At 57.9% G+C, this 24,790-nt stretch overlaps 10 protein-coding genes across 10 annotated transcripts; 4 read left to right on the top strand and 6 right to left on the bottom strand.

Moving 5' to 3' along the window:
- Window positions 1–163: 163 nt before the first annotated feature.
- MKK02DRAFT_43667 (mitochondrial outer membrane translocase complex, subunit Tom20 domain-containing protein) lies at window positions 164–976 on the bottom strand (the record flags this gene model as incomplete). The annotated part of the gene is made up of 5 exons (XM_053092545.1): window positions 164–381; window positions 434–514; window positions 566–680; window positions 727–797; window positions 850–976. The coding sequence occupies 5 exons, from the start codon at window positions 974–976 to the stop codon at window positions 164–166; spliced, it is 612 nt and encodes a 203-aa protein (XP_052947513.1).
- A 339-nt stretch (window positions 977–1,315) lies between these two features.
- On the top strand, window positions 1,316–3,122 carry MKK02DRAFT_32519 (uncharacterized protein; the record flags this gene model as incomplete). Its single annotated transcript, XM_053088522.1, has 3 exons — window positions 1,316–1,756; window positions 1,804–1,935; window positions 1,980–3,122. The coding sequence occupies 3 exons, from the start codon at window positions 1,316–1,318 to the stop codon at window positions 3,120–3,122; spliced, it is 1,716 nt and encodes a 571-aa protein (XP_052947512.1).
- Window positions 3,123–5,345: 2,223 nt separating this feature from the next.
- Window positions 5,346–8,055, bottom strand: MKK02DRAFT_24284 (major facilitator superfamily domain-containing protein; the record flags this gene model as incomplete). Its single annotated transcript, XM_053086871.1, has 9 exons — window positions 5,346–5,427; window positions 5,478–6,220; window positions 6,272–6,288; window positions 6,338–6,408; window positions 6,465–6,923; window positions 6,992–7,102; window positions 7,151–7,294; window positions 7,365–7,776; window positions 7,848–8,055. 9 exons carry the CDS (start codon window positions 8,053–8,055, stop codon window positions 5,346–5,348), a joined length of 2,247 nt encoding a protein of 748 aa, XP_052947511.1.
- Window positions 8,056–8,548: 493 nt separating this feature from the next.
- On the bottom strand, window positions 8,549–12,962 carry MKK02DRAFT_32517 (coatomer WD associated region-domain-containing protein; the record flags this gene model as incomplete). Its single annotated transcript, XM_053088521.1, has 15 exons — window positions 8,549–9,067; window positions 9,114–9,440; window positions 9,487–10,019; window positions 10,063–10,261; window positions 10,315–10,711; window positions 10,758–10,896; window positions 10,944–11,175; window positions 11,224–11,388; window positions 11,439–11,662; window positions 11,711–12,234; window positions 12,278–12,419; window positions 12,469–12,588; window positions 12,635–12,736; window positions 12,801–12,840; window positions 12,945–12,962. The coding sequence occupies 15 exons, from the start codon at window positions 12,960–12,962 to the stop codon at window positions 8,549–8,551; spliced, it is 3,681 nt and encodes a 1,226-aa protein (XP_052947510.1).
- Window positions 12,963–13,879: 917 nt separating this feature from the next.
- On the top strand, window positions 13,880–14,366 carry MKK02DRAFT_43662 (uncharacterized protein; the record flags this gene model as incomplete). The annotated part of the gene is made up of 3 exons (XM_053092544.1): window positions 13,880–14,004; window positions 14,064–14,253; window positions 14,325–14,366. 3 exons carry the CDS (start codon window positions 13,880–13,882, stop codon window positions 14,364–14,366), a joined length of 357 nt encoding a protein of 118 aa, XP_052947509.1.
- Window positions 14,367–14,849: 483 nt separating this feature from the next.
- Window positions 14,850–15,537, bottom strand: MKK02DRAFT_43661 (uncharacterized protein; the record flags this gene model as incomplete). Its single annotated transcript, XM_053092543.1, has 5 exons — window positions 14,850–14,900; window positions 14,929–15,019; window positions 15,066–15,173; window positions 15,249–15,350; window positions 15,407–15,537. The coding sequence occupies 5 exons, from the start codon at window positions 15,535–15,537 to the stop codon at window positions 14,850–14,852; spliced, it is 483 nt and encodes a 160-aa protein (XP_052947508.1).
- A 4,097-nt stretch (window positions 15,538–19,634) lies between these two features.
- Window positions 19,635–19,895, top strand: MKK02DRAFT_23994 (uncharacterized protein; the record flags this gene model as incomplete). The annotated part of the gene is made up of 1 exon (XM_053086825.1): window positions 19,635–19,895. A coding segment is annotated over one exon (261 nt), but the record flags the coding sequence as incomplete, so codon positions are not given.
- Window positions 19,896–20,345: 450 nt separating this feature from the next.
- MKK02DRAFT_43659 (microsomal signal peptidase 25 kDa subunit-domain-containing protein) lies at window positions 20,346–21,415 on the bottom strand (the record flags this gene model as incomplete). Its single annotated transcript, XM_053092542.1, has 3 exons — window positions 20,346–20,792; window positions 20,839–21,090; window positions 21,242–21,415. 3 exons carry the CDS (start codon window positions 21,413–21,415, stop codon window positions 20,346–20,348), a joined length of 873 nt encoding a protein of 290 aa, XP_052947506.1.
- A 343-nt stretch (window positions 21,416–21,758) lies between these two features.
- Window positions 21,759–22,852, top strand: MKK02DRAFT_43658 (uncharacterized protein; the record flags this gene model as incomplete). Its single annotated transcript, XM_053092541.1, has 5 exons — window positions 21,759–21,812; window positions 21,868–21,925; window positions 21,975–22,055; window positions 22,108–22,122; window positions 22,167–22,852. The coding sequence occupies 5 exons, from the start codon at window positions 21,759–21,761 to the stop codon at window positions 22,850–22,852; spliced, it is 894 nt and encodes a 297-aa protein (XP_052947505.1).
- A 72-nt stretch (window positions 22,853–22,924) lies between these two features.
- MKK02DRAFT_24000 (alpha/beta hydrolase fold protein) lies at window positions 22,925–24,070 on the bottom strand (the record flags this gene model as incomplete). The annotated part of the gene is made up of 5 exons (XM_053086827.1): window positions 22,925–23,068; window positions 23,118–23,278; window positions 23,329–23,371; window positions 23,416–23,579; window positions 23,647–24,070. 5 exons carry the CDS (start codon window positions 24,068–24,070, stop codon window positions 22,925–22,927), a joined length of 936 nt encoding a protein of 311 aa, XP_052947504.1.
- Between the last annotated feature and the right edge of the window lie 720 nt (window positions 24,071–24,790).

Genomic DNA, 24,790 nt, shown 5'->3' with positions numbered 1-24,790 from the left:
CCTAGCAGCTCCCCTCGCGTAACCGATCTATCCCGTTGATGTCGACACCAAGCTCATGCCCCTCGCCCTCGTCATCTACTCCCGCGCACATTCCTGCCTTTAATCGCTCCCTTGACTACCGCTCCTCCTCCCCGTCCCCTTCCGTCCTTATCATCATCCCAGCTTACGCAGCGTCCAACTTCTCCCAGCTCGTACCGCTAGTCGCCGAGTCCGCCTTTGGGCTCGACGAGGAGGGCGGGCTCGAGTCGTCCAGGTCCTCGATGCTGGGTGCGGCCTGAGGGGGCATGGCAAAGTCGCCGCCAGCAGCGCTGCGGGCCTCGGATATCATGGTGAGTTCAATGACCATGTTGAAGACGGGAGGAGGGACGACCTTCTTGTAGACTGCGACGGTCAGCTGTGCTTACGGCCGCTGAGGGGACATTCAGCTACGCACTCTGAATGAGCTCGATGGGGGCGGGGTAGACCCGGAGGGCGCGATAGAATCGGGAAGCGGCTTCAACGTGGTGTTCAGGACCTGCATTGTCAGCATAGCTCTAATGGCAGAACAGCAGAAACCGAGACTTACCCATCACTGCCAGCTGTTCACCCTGAGCTACTTGCTCCTGGAAGTAAACCTCCTGCTGTTCTGGCGAGATAGGTGGGGCCTCGGTCTGGATGTCGTCCAGTACTGCAAGGAGTGCCTAGTTGTCAGTCTGACGTTCTCGCCGCTACGCTGAGAGGACCTACCCGGGCATTCCGCTCCCTCTCGGTCTTGTTCTTCTCTTCAGCGGCAGCGGCAATGGCATCGTGCTGCTTCTCTGAGGACTGTCAGCTATCGACTCTGCAGAGCTGAACGGCAAAGCTACGTACTGATGCTTCGTCTGAAGTCTGCCGAGTGGCGCCTCATGTAGTCAAAGTAGACGGCATAGCCGAGGCAACCGGTAGCGATGAGACCGGTAGTGAGGAGGGCGATCCGCCCGGCAGTTTGGGCTGGCATTTTCAGGGTAGCTTCGAGGCGTGTGTGATCTGTGATGGATTCGGGGACTAGTGATGAGCTGCTTGCGGTGTGGAGGCGTCAGTCTATATAGTATTGAAGGCGGCTAAGGGGGTATAGTATCAGATCTTGCTGTAGGTGGCGATCATCTTCTATTGTCAAAGTTTTGATACCGGCCCAGTACAGGCAAAAAGGTCACGTGCAGCCTCATGACGTAATTAAATGATCCCCCAAGTTTGTGTCTGTCCAGCGCGGCCATCTCCACACAGCCTACATATAGAAGCCCAGCTTTGCCTCTCTAGCTTCTATCCCTTTGACTATACATACCTCCCATCCCCCAGCATGCCTGGAGCCTACGTGCCTCCCCACTTGCGCAATCGCAGTCCTGCTTCATCGACCGCTTGTGCCTCGTCATCCAACTCGGCTTCCTCCGGCGGCCAGTCCTCCCGCCCTCGCCCAGCCAGCTCCGACCGCTCAGCGGGCGGGCCCTCCCAGTCCCGCACTCCATGGTCGCGTACAACACCAGCCTCTTCATCTCGGGAAGCAGCATCGGCTGCACCATGGCCCACATACGACGCTCAGCCCATGTCGCGAACAGGGTCCGCGGGTGGCGGACCCAGCGTCAGCCGGTCTTCTTCTGGTCCAGGGCGAGCTCGCGCGACTGCGCCACCGACAAGTAGCAGCCCAAGCTTATTCGTCTTCGGGGACAGCTTCGTCGGACCTATGAAGCTGCTCAGCAATGATTGCGCGAGAAAGACGACATACAAAGGAGCTTCGGCCAAAGTGAGTTAATCCGTGACTTGCCTGCATGAAGTGAGCTAAGGATGCAGGGGCTCAACAATCCAAAGTCTGCCAAGCAAGTCTCCAAGCAGCTACTACCCGCGCTGGAGGACCTCCTCGCTCCGCCCCCATATCGGTATATGCCATCCGGCGGTCGCTGGGCACTGCTCATATTCGGCAATGTAAGCCTTTCTTTCCTGCTGGCTGGGCTAGACTGACCCACCAGGTGGACCTTCAGATCAACTATCTCTGGCAGCTTCAGAATAAACCTCTCTCTCACCTCTCCTTCGAAACTCCCACATCCGCTTCCACATCACAAAGCGAAACCGAGACGGACGAAGAAGACCAAACGCCCGGACTGTCCCGCACGGTCCTCGCCCGCGCCACCGAGACTTCCTTGACTGGTCCGGCGCTCGGTCCAGAGCTGTTTGTCAAGGCGGTCGCGAAGGCGTACATCTCTTTCCTCGAGCGCGAGATCGTCAATGGGCCGATCGGGGAACGGCTTCGCGAGTCTGCCGCACGTCGTCGCGCCATCCAGGCAGGAGAAGCTACGGGCAAGATACCTCCACCGGGCAAGATGCTCGTCGCTGCTGCTCTACCTCCTCTGGTGGAAGATGGTATACTGCCGCGGATACCGGAGAAGTACGTCGAGCGGCTAGAGGAGGATCACCAAAAGGCGCAAAAGTTACTTGATTCGACGGGAACGCGGGAATGGCGGGATTATCAGATGAAGCGGGATTCGAGTACAGAGGGGATAGAAGCTGGGGTGTCGACAATGGGGATGACGGATCGTCCGGTCACTCCCATCTCGGGTCGGTCACAGTCATCCCAGGGTACCGACATATTCGATCAAACTACCTCGGCTCCATCTCTCGCATCTTCGTGCTCGTCGGTCTCGAGCCCCTCGTCCGCCCCACAGTCCAAAAAGACGACTATCGAATCCCTCCTCTTGCATGACCCACCACTATGCACTCTCCCCGTCCGTATATCCATGACCAATACCTACAACTCCCTCATCTCGGCCTTTTGCGCCCAACATCCCGACGTCCTCTCCTTTATTGACATCTCGCCCCAGATGCACGAGATCGACGCCAAGTCCGGCTGGACACTTCCTACGCCCGCCTCGGTCGATCGAGGCGTCTGGGCGTGTCCGGTGGATCCGACCAACGTACATCCGCTATGGGAGCCCACACTCCCGCTTTGGCTCGAGGCGATGAAGAGGGAAGGGCTGCCTACGGAGGGTTACAAGGTGGAAGAGGGGGAAGAGGAGACGTTCCGGGCGTACGAGGAGGACAAGAAGAGGAGGACGGCAGCGAGGGGGGAAGAGAGGGAGAGGGAAAGGGCGGTCAAGATCAGGGAGGAGGAGTAGGCGGGCGAGAAGAGAAGAGAAGACGGTGAGAGACGAGTTGTATCTTTGGTAGCTTGGTCATTTGGCGCGTAGTCATACTTCTTGCTTGTATTGTAGTGAAGCAGAGATGTATCGACTGTCTGTAATACTAACGTACGGAGGGGATGGTCGCTAACGGAAGAGCTCACGGTGCAGATCGCTCTCGACCCACTTCACCGTGACATTGACAATGTCCTTTAGCAGTGGACACTCATGTTCTTAGACACCTTGAGCATGTTGCTCTCATGCATACTGGTGTCTGATCAACTGCGCTCCCTCCTTGCTCAGAGACTAACCCGCCAATGGCGTGTAGCCCGAAGTCGGCCCGTGAGACCCCTCGATGACAGTGGTGACCTCGGATGCCGCCTTCGTCAGCATGAGCTTGTCAGCCTCCGTAAGCCCGCTCTCGCCCCCCTTGTCCTTCCCAATCTCCTTGAGAATCGCCTCTGCGATGCGCACACGCACGTCGTCCGGTAGTGTGGGCAGAATCTCGGCGGAAGTACCTGAGTAGAAAATCCTCTCAGACCTTGGGCGCCCATGTAAGGAGCTGGTCGCCGCTGCCCGCATAAAGCGCGCTGCGGTCGTTGACCGATATCCGTACTGTCGTGTCCTGCTTTAGGAGACCAGCACAGACGATGAGGTCCACCACCTCCTTTGGCAGTAGTCTGCTTTTCCGGGTCAGTACACGCAACGTCGTATCGGAGCCTCCAAAGGCCTTCGGAAGACATTCTGGACGTGTGGGCGAGCGTTGTCGGTGGATTGAGTAGTGGTCCCGAGGTAGCGTAGATTGTGGATGGTGGTCAGTGGCATGTGGAAGAGTGGCCGGGCCGTGGTCTTGCCTGTTATACATAGACTGTCGTGGCCGTACCTTTTGAACCCAAACGCCATCGCCATTCGCCGTCCTTTCATTCGGGTCCCTTATCAGATGAGGGGCTTTGCAGCGCTATAAAGGACGTCGGTTACCACAATGAGCATCGCCTCCAGCATGTTCTGTGGCTCACCGGTGACCATGAGTTCAACGATGTGGCGCCTAGAGAGCATTGCACATTTCCCACCGGTCTGCGCAGCTGCGGTATGCGATCACGCTGGGCGACTGTGGGATCTATGCGGCACTATTGATTGGGGTATGTTCATGCATGGAAGACAGGAGTAAGCGCCGCTGAGTACTGAGTTGGAGAAAGAAGCCTGGTTCGGTCTACTACGAGGGAGCCGGAGCGGCGTCTGATTGTACAGGTTCACCATCGTCGGTGATGTGAGTAGCGACCGTCGCAGCATCGCCGTAGGACTCTCGCACCTGGCTCTTCTCCTCGTCAGTCCCCCGCTGCTCAACAATCTTGCGCGCAAGGCGGATCTTCAGCTCATCAGGAACGTCCGACCGAGAGAGGAAGAACGGTAGCAGTCCCAAAGGGAAATTCTCATCTGTTCCCTCATCGTCATCGGTGATTCGAATCGCGGCGCGCTCGTCGTCGGTGATGTCCAGCTCAAAGACGTCAGTCGAAGGCTCACAGCACACACAACTCGCAATGATGTAGGCGTGACTCGTCGGAGTCTCCGGACCTTGCTCTTGTCGTGCATCCAGCGTCTGCTCCTCTTCTGTACCTGGTCCCTTCGCGATTCTGGTCTCAACGCGACACAGGGTTCTGTCTGCACCGTGTAGGCTCATAGTAGGGTGCTTTGAGTAAGGAGCTGCCTATAGTGGCCGGGACGTCGTGGTCGGTATACTGAGTATAGATGTGAGCAGGGTTAAGCACTCGCACAGCGGATGGGATTTGCGCGAACGAGGAAGAGGTTCGACGACAAAGAGAATCAGCCTGTGTCTGCCTGATCCGACCCCGCGGCCAGTCGGACGCCTTCCAGTGGTCCCATCGATCCCTTCATTCTGGCCCCCTTGACACAAGTCACACAATACTGGTGGCAGCTGATGTGCAGGAGGCGGTCTTGACCGCCTGCCAGCATTCTCCCCCTCCGCGTTTGTTCCAAGATTAGCAGCTCCCATGAGCTCAGGCAGGCCCGCTTCCCCTTTGCTTGACAAAAGCGCTCTGGCTACAAGTATGTTGGGCGTGACGGCGCCTCATGGTGGATCATCCGTCACGACAACCATCGTTCCTGTCTGCCAGGGCGATGTACAATTAGTAGATCAGTATCATGCGACCTCCGACTCAGTACAACGCACGAATGCTTGTCCGCACCTCCAAGCATCTACACTCAGATCCCTTCCCCTCTCGCCCACCGTCTAGATAAGCGCCAGCAGATCACCCCTCCCACGGCCGCGCTGATTCCCCCTATTCTGCAAAAGTCAGCCAAGCCCTCACCCCTCTCATCCGACATCACACTTACCTGAATATCAGCCCCACAGCATCTGACGAGGCACCCTCCACCGCCGTTTCCGCTCGTCTCGCCAGCGCCCTAACTGCCATCCTCGTCACATCCGCCCCCAATCCCAGATCAACACCCGCCGTCGCATTGCCGATAGGCGGACCCGCATTCGGATGTGTGGCCGGTATCCCCTTGTCCGGCTCCATGATAGAGAAGATGACAGATGATAAGCCTGTCACCAAGAATTGCGGTAGGACGACAAAGACATTGTGTATTCCGAGGATGACGCCAGCCTTGTCTGCCGTAGACTTGCCCTGAGCAGCGCGAGGGGAGGAAGGGGAAAGAGGTGATCGGGGCGGGAGGTCCGTTTCTTCGTCGTCTGAATGATGGAGGACGAGCGAGTTTTCATTGGACGCGTCGTCATCTTCCAGGTCGTCCAGCTTTCCGGATTGCTCCAACTGATGTACCCTCAAAGGGGTCGGAGGGTTCTGCCGTGATAACGAGCGGGACATACCGCCTGGTCGGTTGGTAGGCGGGGATCGTTGGAGCTTGTGCTCGATAGATGACCGGGCGCTATTATGCCGGGAGAGGATGGGCGCGGCGTGCTCGGCGGCGGAGATGGAGACGGTGCGGGAGTATGGAGGTGGGAGGGGTGGGACAGGTGAGCGGTGGGTCTCGTCCAGGGATGGGCGGTCGATAGGGGCGAGGGCCATGCCGCCACCCGTCCGATCTATTTGCCCATCGATCAGGATGAGTTCGCCAATCTGGAAGTCAGCACATATCCCAAGTGTGGGCACGCGGAAGCCGGAACGTACCAGAGAGAACGGTGCCCCTGTGATTGTCAGCGTCCACTTCGCTATCCTGACTCTTGGCCTACTTACAGTTTGTGAGACTCCATGAAGCGCCACAGATAGCAATGACGATGTACGCTTGTCCGACCGAGCTAACAAACCTGAACGTCAGCTATGATGTCTCTCCTATGACTTCAGAGGGAAGATCTCAACTCACCAAGTCATGCCCATAGCGAAGGAGAAGGTGAACATCGCAGCGCTCCAGAGCTTGACCAGCGTCAACCCCTTGATGGGTACTTCCAACAACCTCCCACTCTTGACCCTGTCCACCAACGACCCCGCCATGTCTCTGACGTATCCCATCACACCCGCCCCACTTGCACCTCGCGCCGAGCCTGCTTCTCTTCTCCTAGTACCTGCCATTTCGCCTTCCGCACCTAATGACTGATACTCGTTCTGCTGCAGACCCACTTGTACGCCTGACTCGGAGACAAGGAACGGCGCGCCGATGGACACGACGACAGTAACGATCGCCTGCAGAAAGAGCGCTCGATTCCCGGCGCGCACAGCATCCGCTGCGAATGCCTTTGGGTCGATCCCCGCAGATGGGACTGATGAGATGTATATCTCGGATACCCAGACGGAGGTGAAGAAGAGAGTTGGGAACCAGGCGAGGCTGGAGGGGTCTCAGCTTCGTCTCAGAAGTACAGAGGAGAACGAAGAGGAAGAAGCAGAACTACGTACAAGTTGAAAAATTGGATAAAGCAGACAGTTTGGATACCGGGTGGTAAGGCGAAGATGTTGTCCCAGATGGCGCGGATATTGGCCCATAGGTTTGATTGAGAGTGTGCGCGGCTTGATCGTCAGCTGACCGTCTCTGTGACCGACGGTGACACAGCTCACTCGTCCCGTAGCAGAACACGCTCTGACACTGCCCAAGCTGTGAAGACATGTGTGAAGAGCAACGTCGCGCTAGTCAGAAACGACAGAATCTGGATCTGGGTGCTGCCGAGGAAAGGAAGGACCGGTGTGAGGTCTAAACCGCCTCTGACTGGTCAGCTTACTGCATTCGAATGAAACGTACGCATTCTACAGCTGTAAAAGAGCCTCAACTCACACAAAGAAGCCAATCACACTGCCCATTCCAAACATCCTTCCCGCCCACGCACTTCCCTCCTCCTGCTGCGCCGGCGGCAGCGTATCCACCACCAACGCCCTATCTGTCGACATGACCGCATTGATCGAGAAGTCGATCAAGTAGATGGCGAGCACCGCAAAGCCGATCGACAGGGCCGAGCCGCCATGGAGAAGCGCCGATAGCTCACGCGCCCAGCCGAGAAGCATCATTGCGACTGCGCAGATGAGGATACCGGCGATCATGAAGGGCCGTCGGCGGCCCCAGCGGGAGCGGCAGCGGTCGGTGAAGACACCAATGAGTGGCTGGACGATGAGGCCGGATAAGGGTCCTGCCATGAAGACGAGGGACATGTGGGATTTGGAGAGTCCGAGGTCGAGGAGGTATGGGGATGCTGCGGATGTCAGCTGGTCGGCACCGTGCTTTGTCTTTGCTGCAGACGTCAGAAGCGTGATGCAAGCTCACCATAGCCCATCTCGATTGACCATACACACTGGATCCCCAGCATGCCAGCCGTCAAGAGCGGCATCCGCGCCCACCTCGGTCCCCTCACACCCGCCTTGCCGACCCACTGGACAGCATGCGCTCCTTCGCCGGACGAGCCGCCTGCACCTGTGCCCTCGTACTCCTCATCGCCACCTGCGCCAGATACGAAGAACGCTCCGCCAGCCATGTCCGCGGAGTACAGCTATCGACGACGGGTCGGATGTGAATAGACTGCGCGCGGGACGAGCAGCGGTGGGCGGTCAGTTCTTCAACTGCGCGCGGTGGACAGGCTCGACGAATTCAGCTCGTCGCGGGCTCTTTCGAGGCACGATGGATATACGAGGGATCTTTGGCGAAAGCCTTGTCGCGGCGAGGATATCTTGGGCTTGTATAGCTTGCAAAGTGTGAAAAGAGTCATACTCCGTTGTTCCGTCAAAAACCCAAGTCGCGCTCACTGATCGCCCCCGGAACCACCGGGAGATAGCGCGAACCTTATCTGAAACATCACCCAGGCCCTGGCCTATGCTCGATGCGGAGGCCTCAAAACTCAAAGAGCCAGACCGAGGTCATCTAAACAGACAGTAACTGAGGTACGAAGAGCCTGTAGCTCCTGAATCATAGCACAATCATTTTTCATAACCTAGATTCTGACCAAAAACATCTAATACACTCCCTCCTTTCTACACAATACTCCTCATCCCGCTCGCCGGCAGCCCAACCTGCGTGATCCCATCCACTACACACACCGTATTCTTGTACTCGGGCAAGTACTTGGCGCCCGTGTACGCAGCCACGACGGCCGGTGAGCCCTGGTATATAGGCGTGAGGCTCGCCGGGCAGATATCGAACGCCGTAAAGTGGTCATAGGTGATTTCGTGCGCATCACGGGGGTTTCGGTCGCCCTGGGCGAGAACGGCCCGAGCCTGGGTGATGACCTTGGCGTCTCCGGGGTTGGCGTCGATGAGCCGGCGCGCAAAGACCGCGGCTGTGGCGTGATTGCCCGCTTTGGAGAAGACCGACATGGCTGACCGGAGGGCGAGCTGGACGTGCGTCGCCCCGAGCTTGCAGTGCGTAAAGTACGCGGCGAGCTCGAGGTTCCGCGAGATGTTTTCGGGTTGTTCCGTGACGAGTCGTCTCCGCTCGACTTCGAGCGTCAGGCCGACAATGTATTCCCGGCACGTGATGACCAGTTCTTTGATCTGGATGATCAGCTCAACCCTTACACATTTCAATCCAAGAACTCACCTCGTCCGCGTCCGACTGCTTCGTAGCAACCACCATCAACAACTTCTGCAAGATCCCCCTGAACAGCGCGAGACTCTCCGCAAACTTGGCGCGAGCAAAGAATCGGTTCGCCTCGGCCACTTCGCCAGTTTTGATATCGTCCAAGTTGAACGCGATCGCAGGGAGGACCTCGCGAAGCTCGGTGACTTCGGGGTTCCGGCGGACGTTGAACTCGAGAGATGGGAGGGAGGCGTTGGCGGGGACGTGGACGTGAGCGAGTTGGTATGCCTGGAGGAAGAGGGGTTTGAGGGGTGCGAATTGAACAGCGGCGACTTGGCGATTTAGTAGCTGAGACGTTAGCTGATATACCTCGAATGTTCAATATCCAGCTCACCTGCATGGCTGATTCGAATGCTCCCGCTGCAGCATGATCTGCCGCTAGTGGACTATTCCTCGCCCACATTTCATTCTCGCTGACCCCTTGACTGACGCCTTCACTCAGATCCGAGCTCTCCCCTTGTGCCAGCACATCATCCACCTCCTCTTCTTCCGGCGGGGCAATAACCTCGGCGTCCAGATCCCATCCTTCATCCTCCGCCACATCCTCCTCTCCCGCATCCCCTCCATCGACGTCTCCGCCATTGACCGCCCAGGCATCAAGCTGCTCGCCTGTGCCGTTCGCGGTGCTGGACTCGGCGTCCATACCGCCGTTCGCGAGGGCGCGGTCAAAGAAGCTGACGCCGAGGTCCTTGATGGGCCAGTTGGATTCCGCTTGCGAGAAGACGATAGGAGGGGGAGCAAGGGCCCTGTGACCCGAGTTTTGAGGGGGAGGAGGGAGGTCGTCTTCGGTCATACCGGCTTCTTCGAGGATGTCGAGCGCCAAGTCCTCCAGACCGTTGGTCTTGGCAGTGTAGTATGCAAGGGGGTCTGATTATCAGCTTCGCTCTTGCCCAGGTATTGATAGACTTACACTGCCCAGTCTCGCGCAGAACAGCGACCCGAGATGGCACATCACCGAGGTACAGCGAGTTCTGGAACCTCGACATATTGTCCCCTCGCTTGACAGCGATGCTCTGCATCATTCCCAATCGCTGGGTGTTGCCAGTGGTGAGGTACAGGAACGACAGCTTGTCAAAGTTCTTGGCCTTCTGGTATGCCGTCTCGACGATCTGCATGATCAGCTTGTTGTGCCCGAACACTGAGTACAGTACAGCCAGCTCACCGAGTGGTTACCCTGCTTCAAAGCCGCCGCGCCAAGCCGGTTCCACACATCCTCCCGATCCACCGCCCTCGCCATCTCCAGCGCGACCTGCAAATTCCCACACTCGATCGCAAGATCGAATCGGGTCTGCTGGTCCTGGACAAAGTGGAGCGCAATCTCGGGATACCCCTTCTTTTGAAGGTAGGCGATAATGCTCTGACCGACGAGGTTCGAGTTCCGGATGATCTGGAGGACCTCATCGTAGTTTTTGCGGGCGAGCGCGAGCTTGAAGCGGTACTCGGTCGGGTCGATGGTGATGGTCCGCGGGGTTCCGGTTCGGTCGAGGCAGTGCACGATCTGGCCCTTGACGCGGGTGAGGTAGACGGGCTGCTCGAGGGTCTTGATGATACCGTTGTCACTGCGGGTCAGCTTGGTCCAGCAGTTCTTCGAAGGGGTAAGCTCACCCTTGAGGAAGGGCGTATTTGATGTGGTTCAAAGTAGTGTAGATGAGGATCCCACTATCGTCCCATGCCGCAGACTTGATCCGGATGGTCTCATGGATGAGCGCGCTCTGGCCAAGCGATTTGTTGGCGATAGTGATGGCTGGAGATCAGCTACTGCGGCACTCCACTGTGTTCTGCTAAGCTCACTGTGCTTGCTGAGCAAAGCGACCATATTGCCGTCCGCGCTCCACACCACATACTTGACCGCCGGAGTGGTGACTTCCGCCAAGGTCTTTTGCTGCTGGATGTCAAACAGAACGACCGAGTTGGCAGTGGCGAGCAGGAGCGAGGCGGTCCCGCCGTAAAATATGTCGGTGGTCTGCACGGGGCACTTGACCGACTTGGTGAGGTTGTTGGACAGGTCCCGGATCTCGATTGACTGCATGATCAGCTCTATTGGCCGGTCCGAGGGAGCTCATAAGCTTACCTGAGCCGTCTTGTCAAGAGCGGCGAGTCTGTTTCTCGCCACAAAGATGGCAGACGCGCCGGTCCCCTTCTTGCCCTCGCTGGGGACATCCTTGCCATCGCCGGCAGCGGGACCCTCGGTCTTGGGCAGAGTTACCAGCTCGTACTGTCCATTTTCGGTCGCTTGCTGCTGAATCAGCTGATGAGATCCTACCCCAGCTAGGAAGCAGCTCGTACGGTAGTGACCAAGACGGCGCGCTCGGCTGGGTTGTAGCTCAATGTCCGTGGCTGGACCCATTGGCTTCCAAGCTTCCTGACGCTGCAGATACCCTGGTTGGTACCAGTGGTGAGGTCAGCCATGCGGATGACCTTGTCCTTGACGTAGAAGAGCTGGTTGCCGGAAAGCGAGAAGGCTGGTCGTTCACGCTCGAGCTTGAAGACGATTAGACCATTGTCGTGGCCTAAGCGTCAGCTTCATTTGCCATCCGGATGGTCATCGAGGAGCTCACCTGCAGCAAACAAGTTCAACTCAGGATGCGCAGTCAACACCCAGAAGCGATCATGTTCCCGCCTGAACGTCTGCACCGCCGTCCGCTTGGTCATATCCCAGACCCGAATTGTCTTGTCCTCGCTCGCCGACAGGATGAGCTCATGCCTGGGGTGGAACATCGTCATCGAGACATTGTTGAAATGTCCACGACAGCTGTCGACCTCCCACGCCTTGGTCTCGGACATGCGCCAGAGCTTGATTTGCCGGTCGTCGCCACACGAGACGATGAGGGGGAGAGTAGGGTGGAACGACGCCCAGTTGACTCCGCGGTCGTGTCCCTCCAAGAGGAACTTGACGGTGCAGTCGGCGTTGCCAAAGAGGTCGGCTTGACCCTGGTTCGCCCGTGCCGCTTGTTCCTCGAAGGACATGGGCGCCTGGTGTGCCTGGTTCTTCTTGCGAAGGCCGGAGATGTCCCAGACTCGGACGGTGAGATCCATCGAGGCGGAAACGACGAGGTCATCCCAGGGGTGGAACTGAGCGCACCTGGAGGTCAGCTAGGATCGAGTGTAGGGGAAGCCGGACATACATGATGTAGTGATTGTGTCCAGTGAGAATGGCGATACACGTCCTTGATTGCCAGTTCCAAATCCGGATAGTCTGATCGTCCGACGCGGAGATGATCCACGGGTACTCGCGGTGGAAGAAGACGGTGCGGACATAATCGAGATCTTTTGGTCAGCTACAGCTGTATTCTTTGAATACAACTCTACAACTCACGTCCGGTCAAGGTGAACAGGCACTTTCGCTGCTTGTAATTCCACACCTTGATCTTGTAGTCGTCGCCTCCCGAGCAGAAGATAGGCTGAGTAGGGTGGAAGCAGATACCACGAACAGGTCCTAAACATCAGCTTGACCTCACTATAGCCAAGACGAAGAGACTCACCGTCGTGCTCGTCATACCGGTCAACGAGGGTGCCCATCTGGTAGTTCCACAGCTGGATGGTACCATTGTGCAGCGAGGCAGCGAGCAGTGGTGTCTTCGGGTCTTAAGGATCAGCCTTCGGTCCTCGCTTTGAAGCCATCATGGGCATGGTTGGAGAGTAACGTACGGAACGCAATGCCCTTGACCCTTGGGCTCTTGCTCTCAAACTGCAAGAGTCAGCTCATTGATGACATGCGACACGCCCACGCGTCTACCAGCCCACCATCCCGACCGAGGCAGCTCTCGAATCGCTCCCAGAAGCACGACTGACCTTAGTGAGCATCTGCATCTTGGCTGATCACGGTTGGCGGAAGCGCGTCGGCGAGCGGAACGTTCAGAGCTGCGGAGCTCGAAATTTGGCAAGACTACGCTTATCCGGGAGCGTCCTGACTAGTTCGAGGATCGCTATGCCGGTGGGATGTCTGTGCAGCTGCGATGAACAAAGCTCTTGAGCTGTATGAGCCGTCTATAGATAGTGAGAAGTTGAGGTATGTTGGACCTTGGCTGTTGCTGTTGGCGGCTGCCACGCTCGAGGTCCACGCGCCGGACAAGAATGCCACATCGTACCTCATTATAATCCCGCTTCATCCCCAACCACGTGGTCCTGACAGCCAGATCTCGGCGATCGCCGGTACGATCGCTTTGACGTCATATCGTGGCCCCTCTCTGTGGGCGATGATGGCCCAAGTCACCATGCCCGAGCCTGGACCCATGATCATGATCCCTTGTTCAGCAACCATCTTATAAGTAGCCATCTAGATCTCGTCGATCTCTCCCCCATCACCCCAGCTCATCCACACTACACTACAACTACTCACACATCCAAAAGCACCCACTCTCACCATCATGGTAAGTCCAGCTCCCCCCTGCCTCGCCCCTCCGTCCAGCTACCGGAGACGCCTGTCTCGCCCTGGGCATCTCCCGGCAAGCCTCCGCCAGGCTGTCCACTCCGTTTGCAGATCCTGTACATCGAGCTGACTCCCAGAACTCCCTCCGCAACACTACCGCCCTCCAGTCCGCTGTGCGCGCGTCCGTCCGCGTCCAGCCTCGGGTACTCCGCAGCGTCCGCCCTTACTCTGACGGGTCCACCAAGGTTCCCTTGACCGGCAACGGTTCCTCCCAGGCCAAGAAGGGTCCCGACGCAAGTCCCTCGCACCCCTCTCCGGAAGGTGGAACGTACTGACGATGCAGGTCGACCGTCACAACATGTCCCAGGCTGCCAATGTCGCCCACGCGACCGGTCGCGTCAACTCATTCGCCAAGCGTGACCCGTCCCTCTACCCCTTGAGCGTCATTGTCGCTCTTGCTCTCGGATGCGCAGGATACTTCTTGTAAGCTTCCTCTATCTGCGCTCAGTCAAGCAGTGACTAGGATTGAGCTGACCCGCCAGCGCTACCAAGGCCACCGGCGCCGACGATGCCAGCCGCGCACTTCAGATGCACGGCTTGGTCACTCCCTGGGACGAGACGAACAAGCTCGACACCCACCCTAGCAAAGTCGCAGAGTTCAAGTACCGCCACAAGACCAGAGCGGGACACTACGAGGACTCGCTCCCCACCCTCTCCACGGAGACTATCAAGGTGAGCCCAGTTGTCCGTGGACGTCGCGCAGCTTGAACCGCACGCTTGAGACGACAAGCTGACCATGATAGCTGAAGGACGGTGCTGAGCACAAGTTCAAGGCCTCGGCCTAGATTGACTCCTCGGGAAGAGATGGCACTGATGCTGTGTAACGAATACGACGAGTTTCCAGGGCGTATGGTATAGGTAGCAAGTAGTAAATGGGTGAACAATGCAAAGCGTCAGAAGTCTCTTGCTGTGTAGCTCGCTAGTTAGAGATACTCGGATCTTAAGTGCTGCTCGAGCTGCACTCCCCACATGGATAGCGGACGCCGGGGCCCTTGTATACGAAGCACCTTGCATGTAGATGTGCCGAATTACCTGCAGCTGCATGAACCCTGCATTGTCTTAAAGTCTCTACGTATCCGGTTACCCATAGGGCCAACCGGCTTCGTCCCCATGCAGCAGGATTAGCCAGACGCAGCTACGCCAGGTCTATGTCGATTTGCCCATCGGTATGTCGCTGCTGTGTTTGAGATAGCAACAGGATCTCGGAGCGGCGGGGCCAGTCGAGGCCGCGGCCGCTTATACTCCTGGGTTGTGGCTATATCCCCCACCTATCGCGAGACGCTAGGCTTCGAGCTGGCCTCCAGGATCGCGCCCTCGAACTAGTATCATCAGCTAACGCTCTCACACAGAAGCCGGGGCGTTGAGCCCGAGACCGCAACTCGCCTGCTGGATCTGCCAGGTGATCTGGGCCCATTTCTGCTCGGCCAACACGCGCCTCCTGTCATGATTAGCTCGATCTCTGTGGACGTGAACAATGGACCCACTTCTCCAGCATCTTCGCTCGGTTCTCGGCGTAAGCTGCCGCTTGGTGCAAAGGCAGCTCGAGGTGGATATCGAAGCCGAGGTCGAGCAGAATCTGGTCTGTCTTTGGTCTACTATATCAGCCTCGTGTCCTTATCCTTATCGTTGCTCAGGCGAGTAGACAGGCTAGCGAGGAAGAAATTCACATCACCGCATCCACCCAAACGCCAGCTCCAAGCTCCGTCAATGTCGTTTCTGGTCCACCTCCATTCTTCTCCAGCGTCTTCAGTCGACCAGCTAGGTCTTCACTGCCTGATCAGCTCCCAGAGGAACTCTCTGTGCTGCAGTAGGGAGATAGACGCACTATTCCGCTCGCTCATACTCCACTTCGGCGAGCCGTTTCTCGACGACCTGTCGAGCAGGGACGAGCGAAGTCTGGATCCGCTCTGCGTACATCGCTACCTTGGAGCCGGAGCTGGAGGATACGGCGGTCATGACTGTAGCGGTACTGAGGGACGGCTATTTCAGCTTGCGAAATGCGGTCTGATGTCATGCCGACCATCTTCGACAGCAGCAAGGCTGCCTTCAGCTTCAGCGAAGGGTGAGGCCATGTGAGGTCCTTCCGACGGAAGCCACCCTGCTTTCTCGCTCTGCAATCTAATCTCTGCATCTCCGTTGCCCAGCTTGCTCCGCGGCTTACGGCGGTCCCGCTCCGCTCGTGCATCAGCAGACTGAAGCTCGGCAGGAGATACTCCGAGCCGGGAGCCGAATGCACGTACACCCACTCCCGCTGGCCAAGAGCTGTCGTACCTGCCATGGATACCCGGCCCGCGACGTGCCGATTGATTGCGGTGCTTGCTGCACATGTCGCCAATGGCTATGCGCTCTTCGTCTCACTGAGATTGCCCCCTGTCTCTCCTCGGGAGGCTGTGCGTGTCTGAGTAGAGTCCAAGCGCATGTCACCCGAAAAGCAGAAACGTACACCCCGAATTCCCTCCGAAAAGGAGCTGTCTGACTCTCGGCGTCCCGTGCTGACTCATGATCCATTCCCAGGTTCTGGAAGTCTGGAACCCCGAGACGATCCCAAGGGCGCCGAATAAGCACCTTACGGTGTGTCGGCGCCGTATACGCCGAGTCATGCTCTCCGTACCCGTTGCAAGGTAAGACAGACCCGAAAAAAGGAGGTAAGAAACAGATTGACGACGCGGTGCCTGGACCGAAGTGAAACATATGCCGTAAGATCCAGGGCCTCGGGAAGCCGAAACTGATTTCCCGTCCCATCCCGTTTTTCCTCCTCTTGCTCCCTCATCTCTACTCTACCTACCTTCCCGCACGCTATTCATCTGTCGTTTCATGCGTTTGAGTCGTTCCCGCTCAGTCAAAGCTCAGAGGGCGTATAATCCAGGCTTGTCTAAGGTATGAACGCTGCACCACCCTGATCGAGGGGCGAAATGAGTAAACTTGTCGGGTCCGACCCCCGACTCCTTGCTGAGCCGAAGAGGGATGACTGGGCTAATGCTTCCCGCTCTGCAAAGAGGGTCCTCAGCTTTGACCAAGGTATGGTCCTCCGGGAGGACGGGTGAGGCGCTCATAAGCTTGACCTCAAGCCACGAAAGCCCCCCTCTTCTTACAACTTACACATTCTCAACTCATCCTCACTTGTCTCTCACTCAGCAAGGCCAACTCCTTCGGCCTCTATCCACTGCTCGACTCCTCGAGACCACTTCTACTCCACACCTTCTACTCCACCCTCTCCATCATGTTCTCCTCCACCCTCTCCGTCATCGCCCTCGTCGCTGCCACCCTCCTCCCTTCCGCCTCCGCCTCGTCCTCCAACTTCACCCTCCGCACCACCTCCTCCTCCTCGGTCTGGGCAACATGTGCCAAGGTGTCCGGCACAGCCTACGGCGCCAAGTTCAACTTTGGCTGTCTCTGCATGGATGACCTCGACGACTTCTGCGACAACAACAACCTCAACGGCTACTTCAAGAACATCATCTCCAATTACGTGAGTCTCCTCTGGCTCATTTTGATCGACTAGGCTGACGTTCCAGATTAGCAACAACGGCAACACCTTCTACTACCCCTCCAACGCCCAGCCCGTATGCGACGGTCACGGCGGCTACGATTGCGGCTCCCTCTCCAAGCTCTCCAACGGTCAATGCGGTAACCAAGACAACCAACCCTGCCCATCCGACCAGTGCTTCTCCAACGGCAGCTGCTGTCCCCGTGGCCAGACATACCAGAACGGCAAGTGCTGCGCCTCGAACGGATGCGACCGGAACGGCCAAGTCTGCACACCCATCCTCACCTGCTCAACCTACACCTCGGCCAACAGCAACATCTGCTGCCCCGCCGGTACCTCGGGCTGGATCGGCCAGAAGACCCGGTGCTGCCCTCCAGGCCAGATCGAGTCGAAGGACGGCTCCGACTGTATCTGTCCCGCCGGCCAAAAGGAGGACCCCAGGGACGCCAACAAGTGTATCGCCGGCTGCCCTACCGACTGCAAGTGGGGTGCTACCAAGTGGTGAGTCTTTTGTTTTCTCTTTCACTTGGACTTGGCTAATAGGCAGCTGCCCCAACGACGCAACGGAGAAGAACGGTGCCTGCATCTGTCCCACCGGCAAGTCGCTTAACGCCGACAGCACCAAGTGTATCGACCAGTGTGACACGGCCAACGGCTGGAAGTGGTGGTGAGTCTTATCCCTTCTCTTATATCATCTGGCTTTGGCTGATCCCCAGCAACAAGAAGTGCTGTCCCAAGGGCTCGGACGAGAACGACAAGGGTGTCTGTGTCTGCTCGAACCCCCAGACCATCCTCAACGGTGCCGGTACCGCCTGCGTCGACCGGTGCCCCAACGGTAGCTTCGGCAGCTCCATCTGCTGCAACGGCAACTCCAAGGAGGTCGGCGGCAAGTGTGTGGTAAGTTTGACCTGCTCTCACCTCATAACTTGAGCTGACCAATAGTGTACCTCTTCCTCCGAGTCCTACTCCGGTACCGGCGACGCTGGCAAGTGTGTCAGCACATGCACCGGCGGCGGCGTCTGGGCTCCCAAGCAGCGCACCTGCTGCCCCTCCGGCTCCACCGAGAACGACTCTGGTGTCTGCATGGTGAGCTTCTCTCGTCCTTTTACTTTGGCTCGTGCTGACTAGCAGTGCACGGACGACCGCAAGAAGATCGTCGATGGCCAGTGTGTCGATAAGTGTACCGGCGGCCAGGTCTATAACCCTACCACCAAGACTTGCTGCGCTGCTGGCTCTAGCGTCGTGAACGGTCAATGTGGCGTGAGTCCTGCTCAACTTTACTAGTCTTGAGCTCAGCTGACATCCCAGTGCCCCAGTACCTCCCAGAAACTCGAAGGCGGCGTCTGCGTCGACAAGTGCAAGAACGGCTGGGTCTTCGGTCCCAACATCCCCGGCGACGGCAACTGCTGCCCTCCTGGCTCCAAGCCCGGCTCCGGCCCCTCTAGCAACACTTGTGTCTGCAACGACCCCACCCAGAAGATCACCGGTACCGGCCCCTCGCAGACCTGCTCCAACAAGTGCCCCACCGCCGGCTGGGTCTTCGCTCCCAAGCAGAACTCGTGCTGCCCGCCCAACTCGCAGGAGGTCGACGGTGTCTGCGCCTGCAACGACAACACCAAGGTCATCGAGGGCAAAGACGGGTCTCGCCAGTGCGTCGACCGGTGCAAGACCGCCGGCTGGAGCTGGGGTGGTATCGGGAAGCAGTGCTGCCCTCCTGGGTCTACCGAGGACTGCTACGGTGTCTGCAAGGTGAGTCTCTTCTTGGTATCGGGGGTGAACAGTGGCTGATCCTCAGTGTGACTCTCCCTCCAAGCAAATCACCGGTACCGGCCCCTCCGCCACCTGCACGGACCGCTGCGCCGACAAGCCCGCCGACTGGAAGTACTGGACCTCTCTCTGCTGCCCTCCCGGCTCGAGGCAGAAGGGGGACAAGTGCGACTGCGACGACGACAACCAGAAGCTCGTCGACGGCAAGTGCGTCGACATCTGCCCGGACGGTCAATACTTTGCCGGCTCCCGGTGCTGCCCCACCGACTCGTACCAGTGGGGCTCTACCTGCTTGTGCAAGAAGCTCTGGCTCGGCTACACCCTCTCGGCGGACGAATCCAAGTGCGCTCCCTCGTGCAACTGGGGCTACACCTTCCGGGACACCAAGTGCTGCAAGGACCACCTCGTCGAGAAGAACGGTCAATGCGTCTGCCCCAACGCCGGCGAATCGGACTCGGGCAACTCGTGCGCGCCCTCGTGCAAGAACGGCGAAAAGTACAACTCGTCCACCAAGCAGTGCGAGACCATCTGCGCGGACGGCTTCTACTACAAGAAGGGATGGCTCGGGACCGGCTTCTGCTGCCGGGACAAGGAGACCGCCTGCAACACCAAGTGCTGTACCGCCCCCTACGTCGAGATCGGCAGCACCGGTGTCTGCTGTACCGAGGGATCCACCGTCGTCAAGGGCAACTGCGTCTCCCCTACCGGAATCGTCTCCAACCCCAAGCGGCGGTCTATCCCCGAGCACGGCGCCCAGATCCAACTCACCAAGGGCCCGGCGGTCAAGGCGTACTACGGTCTCGAGAGCAACAGCGAGGGCAAGCTATGCCCTGCTGGTCTCGCGGCGTGCCCGATCGAGGGGCGTGGCGAGTTCCAGTACGAGTGTCTCGACTCGCAGTCGGACCTCCAGAGCTGTGGTGGGTGCGCGAGCATGGGGACAGGCGAGGACTGCACGGCGATCCCAGGGGCGAGGTGGATGGGGTGCAGGGTGGGCAAGTGCGAGGTCTACTCGTGCAAGGCCGGGTGGAAGTTGAACAAGGGGCGGTGTGAGAAGAAGTGAGCGGGCAGTAGGGTTCGGACTTCTCTCTTGGGCTTTTTAGGGTACTCGCTTTCGTATATAGAGGGTAGACAGGGACATTAGTGTAGTGCCTTGGCGCCGTGTAAACGTATTCTTTCAAAGTATAATGCAATCATGACATAGCCTCCCCTTTAAGCTTCTTGTTGCTCAAGCCTCTTTCATCCTGGCGTGTCACCATCAGCTGGTATCAAAGAGTTGAGCGGTGTGGATCTTGTCCACTGAATAAGGGTCAGACACCGCTGGTCCAGCCAAATGTCGGGTTCGCTATCGAGGTGAGCGGGCGGCAGGCACATTGTCGATATTATACTTGCATAGCATGACTAGACATAACGAGGGTACAGACCAAGGACGCAGACAAGATACACAGACTGCGCATCAGCATCACTCTTGCAAAGCTTTCCTGCGTTATACTCACAATGGAGATCGTATGCGCTAATCCGCTTTCAATCCCTCCTCTTCCGCCCCTACCAACCCCGCATCACTCAACACGCCCGCGACCCATCTCCTCACTTCTCCCTCCTCGACCCCTCCATCCGCATCCACAAAGGACCCTACACCTCTACCGCTCACGACTCGCGATTTATGTATGAGCGACTTCCCATTGTTGCTCGTTGTCGACAGCTCGAGATGGAGGAGGTAGGTCGGTGCTTCGCCCAGTGATGCTGTCGAGGTTGCCGCGGGAAGACCGGGGAGGTTGGACGGAAGAGCGGGGATAGCGTCGGAGGAAGTGGAGGGAGAGAGCTCGATGGAGGATATGGAGCGGGGTGAGCTGGGATTCGAAGGTGTGGTGGGGCGATTATGAGGCGAGAAGGTTATTTGAGGAGGGGTAGGTGCGTCCAGCGAGGTAGAGGTGACGGCGCGAAGATGGTCTGTTTCAATCTACGCCATCAGCTCATGCCTCGCTACTACGAGCCAGCGAGCTCACCCGCTTGATCACCCGTCTCCGCTTCCCTCGGAACACCTCCCCGCCCTCGACCCACCGCTTCCACGCCCACAGTGCCGTCTGGAGTACAAAGTACCCGATGACCGAGATCCAGAGCACAGGCTTGGACTCTTCGAACGAGACGCGAAGGGAGTAGAGCATCCCTCCGACCGAAAGGAGGACAGAGGAGTAGCCGAGCGCGAGGTGGATGGAGGGATTGAGGTTGGAGGGAGTGAAGGACTGGTCGGCGAGGTACTATAGCGTCAGCTACGTGTACTGAGCAGCATCATGGTAGGTAGGAGCTATCGCTATCGCGCTTGCAGCACTTCTGAATGCAGCGCACGGATCCCCTTTCCTTCCTTGACCCGAACTCCATGCTCCAGCTGCGGATCGCGCGCTGACGTACCTGCTTGACGAGATCATCCAGAGCGGCTTTGATCTCGGTCAGGTTGGCAGTGTTGACTTTGACGATAGGTAAAGGATCAGTAGCCATCGCGTCCAGCGCATGCGAGGAGCTGGCTGAAGCCAGTGGGTCCGGGATGGCGATACCGCTAGCGGAGCGTTTCTTCGTGGGAGCCATATTGGGCTGGCTTGAAGCGGTCTGGCAGATGCAGAGCTTGAGCGAGGTCGTATGGGCGGGTCTTTGAGTGTGATGTATGATAGGGAAGCTTGAACGATGCAGGCGCGTCCACAATGAGGCAGCTTGGAGGGCGAGGTATGGAGCCACGTCACGAGGAGCTCCGTCGGTTTCAGATGGTTAAAACCAACGACCCAAAACGGAGTTTAACGGCGTTATCGGATTCCCACATAGAGACGATTTCAGGATGACCTCTCAGAGCCTCCACCAGCATCGTCCAGCTTCAACAAACCTATATTGATCGCCTAGTACCTACCATACAGCACACGCAGCCAGGAACATCGTCATGAGCAGCTTCTTCAACCGCATAGTCAAGTATGTCACGCTGGGCTCGACCAAGGTGAGCTTCCCTACACCTGTTTAACCTTGACAGTGCGGGTGAGCTGATAAGGCAGAGACTGGTCGGTCGGGATCTCGATGGGAACAAGTTCTACGAGCTACCAGCTGCTAACGGTGAGCTATAATTGACACGCTGTAGTGCCAATCAGCTGATACCTGGCAGGTGGAAACATGAAGCGGGTCGTCGAGTACAAGGTGACGAGAGACATTGCCGACTACACTTCGGGCGCGCAGAGGCTACCCGGTGAGCTACGACTTTCACCCCATGGTATCCGGATTCCAAGCTGACTTGTCAGTACAATGGACGACCTGTGAGGCAATTCCTCCGCTTAGCTAGGCTCAGAGCTGATCATAGGGCTTTCACATACCCGCTCCGATCCCCCAACCGAGGCCGAGCTGCTCGCTGACCGATCCCGCCAGACCCGCCTTGGACCCATGATCGCCGCCATCGAAGAACGCGAGCGGGAAGAGCGGATACGGCAGGGATACCTCCCAGCTCCCGGGTCCGGGGAAGACGGCCAGTCCGTCGGCCAAATCGCTGGACCCTCAACAGCGAGACATTCCGGGCTTCGATTTGGTCAGGGCGCGGAGCAACGATCAGGGAACGCACAGGCGAGGGTGAATACCGCGCCGTCGTTCGTGAGGGGTCTTCAAGCGGGGGAGAGGGGAAAGAGTCCAAAGCAGCAGGGGGTGGTGCAGACGGTCGGCGAGGCTCGGGGTGCGCTGGGAGCAGAAAGGCAGGGATCATCGGCGGAGGCGTCTTCGTCGTCTCAGGCCCAAGGACAATCCTCGAGCGCTCCCTACCCGGTCCCGACGCCCGAAACACCTGGCGTCGCTCCGCCTTCACGTACTGTCGACCCCTCGGCACACTCTTCACCTGAGGAGCTGCGTAAATTGTCCGAGGAAGATACGAAGCGGCGGATCAGGGAGAGCGAGCGCAAAACACCGCCAGCGCAAGCGGAGCCAGCAGGGTCGGCCTCGGATGGAGTACAGGGAGTGACGGGTGGGAGTGACTTCAAGCCAAGGAGAAGGGGCGCATGAGCTATGGATGCACAGGGGCAGTCTAGGTCTGATTCTAGGGACATCGATGGTATACAACATTGAATAATGCGCTTACAGCAGCTTCTGCTCGTTCAAGAACTCCTTGATCATATTGATGAACCCCTCCGAGTTCTCCTCCGGCATCCAGTGTCCAGATCGAGCGACGACCTTGAAGCTCACATTGTCTGCAAACTCCTTGGCCATGTCCTCGTAGTACTGCAGCCGTCAGCTAGATCTCCTGTCGAGGAACAAAGAACTAGCTCACGTCTGCGAAAAAGCAGGCATCACCAGCAGCAGCCAAGACTGGCATGCTGAGCTTTGGGTTCTTCGCCATGTGCGCCTGGAAGTCTTTCCTGTCTTGGCGGAAAGCGCGGTATGTGTCGAAACCTGCTCGCATGGCTCCGAACTGCTCATACGCATTGGCATCTGAAGAGTCAGCCGAGTACCTGCTTCGGACGTCGAGCCAATGAACTCACAAACATCCAGATCCTCCTTGGGCATGAAACCGGGATTGTAGCACTGTGTAATGAGCTTACTTGCGATTCAGGAAGGTACCCACTGACTAGCCGAGTGAAGAAGTGCGAGATGTACTGCCTTTCCTTGCCGTGCGCCAGAAGCTCCGGGACGTCAGGCTGAGCGTGGAAGAACCAGTGGTACAGCGGGCCGTAGGTGAACTTGTCGTCCCGGGTGATGGTGTCATATGCTTTTGTACCCGGACTGGGGCCCTCTGTGCAGTCAGACCCCATCCTCATAGCGAGACAAGGAAAGCGATACTGCGGCCGCGCCAGACTCACCCATGATCATCAACCCCTCCACCACATCCCTAAACTGCAACGTCATCCCCACAGCCACCATCGACCCGATATCATGTCCCAATACCAACACCTTCTTGAGCCCCAGCACATTCACCACCAGATCACCCAGATCTTTACCCATCGTCATCTTGTCGTATCCCCCGACCGGGCGGGTGGAGGCCCCCGCACCCCTATAGTCCACCGCAACGACACGCAGACCCATCTCGGTGAGCGCGGGGATGATGTGCCGGAACTCGTACCATGTCTGAGGGAAGCCGTGGATGAGGAGAATGGTTTTGGGTGTTGAAGAAGGGGAAGAGGTGGTGGGTGGGCAGTCGACATAGTGGATCTTGACTTCGGAATCTGGAGTGGGCGCGACGAGGTGGTGAGTCCACCCTTTGGGTTCTGCGCTGCCGAACGACATGCTGGATGGCTACACTGTCGAGAACGCGGTAGATCTATTCGGAATGGCAGCTGGCGTGTATAAGTATGGATTCCAGAAGAGTAAGGTGACTCTGAACTCGAGTTCTGAGACCGCCAATGTCCATGACTTCTCGGCAATTGCTCATGCGGGGCCGCGGAGTAAGCAAATATGTAGCGCGATCATTATAGCTTGTCAACAGGTGGATGGAGCGTCCATGGAAGTCGTGAACGGCCTTGAAGCAGGAGCTGGTACTGCTGCGTATACTTGACCAAGACTCCCGTCCCTGACTGAACCTGCCACGGTGGAGGACTTGCTCGATTCCCCTGTCGAAAGACGCTCGCGTGAGGCGCCACGCGTCGATGACATCATCACGTCGCGAACGTGCAAGAAGATCCTCATTCCGCAGAACCCTAAATTAATCCGCTACTATAGCTAGCCCCACCCCCTCGATCGCATCACCTCATTCAATACTAATCACTCCACACCGGCACCCCTCCGGCACACCTGTTAAGACTTCGGCTGCGACGTGCTGATCGTTCCATCGGCTCTCAAGCCACTCCGTCCTGTCGCAGCTCGGCCGGCCCGGACGCGCGGGGGTGCAGGCGAGACCAGCAGTATCGCCGAAACTTATGGCATGATCTAATTGCTGGAATCCGCCTATATAGGGTCCCTGACCGACAACGATCGCACCTAGTCGCAAGGGCAAGCTTATCCTGCCGT

This window comes from Dioszegia hungarica (assembly GCF_025882075.1).
Source record: "Dioszegia hungarica strain PDD-24b-2 chromosome Unknown MKK02contig_7, whole genome shotgun sequence".
Taxonomy (NCBI): Eukaryota; Fungi; Basidiomycota; class Tremellomycetes; order Tremellales; family Bulleribasidiaceae; genus Dioszegia; species Dioszegia hungarica.
The sequence above is the reverse complement of the archived record's forward strand: the minus strand, read 5'-3'. Positions and strand labels throughout refer to the sequence as shown.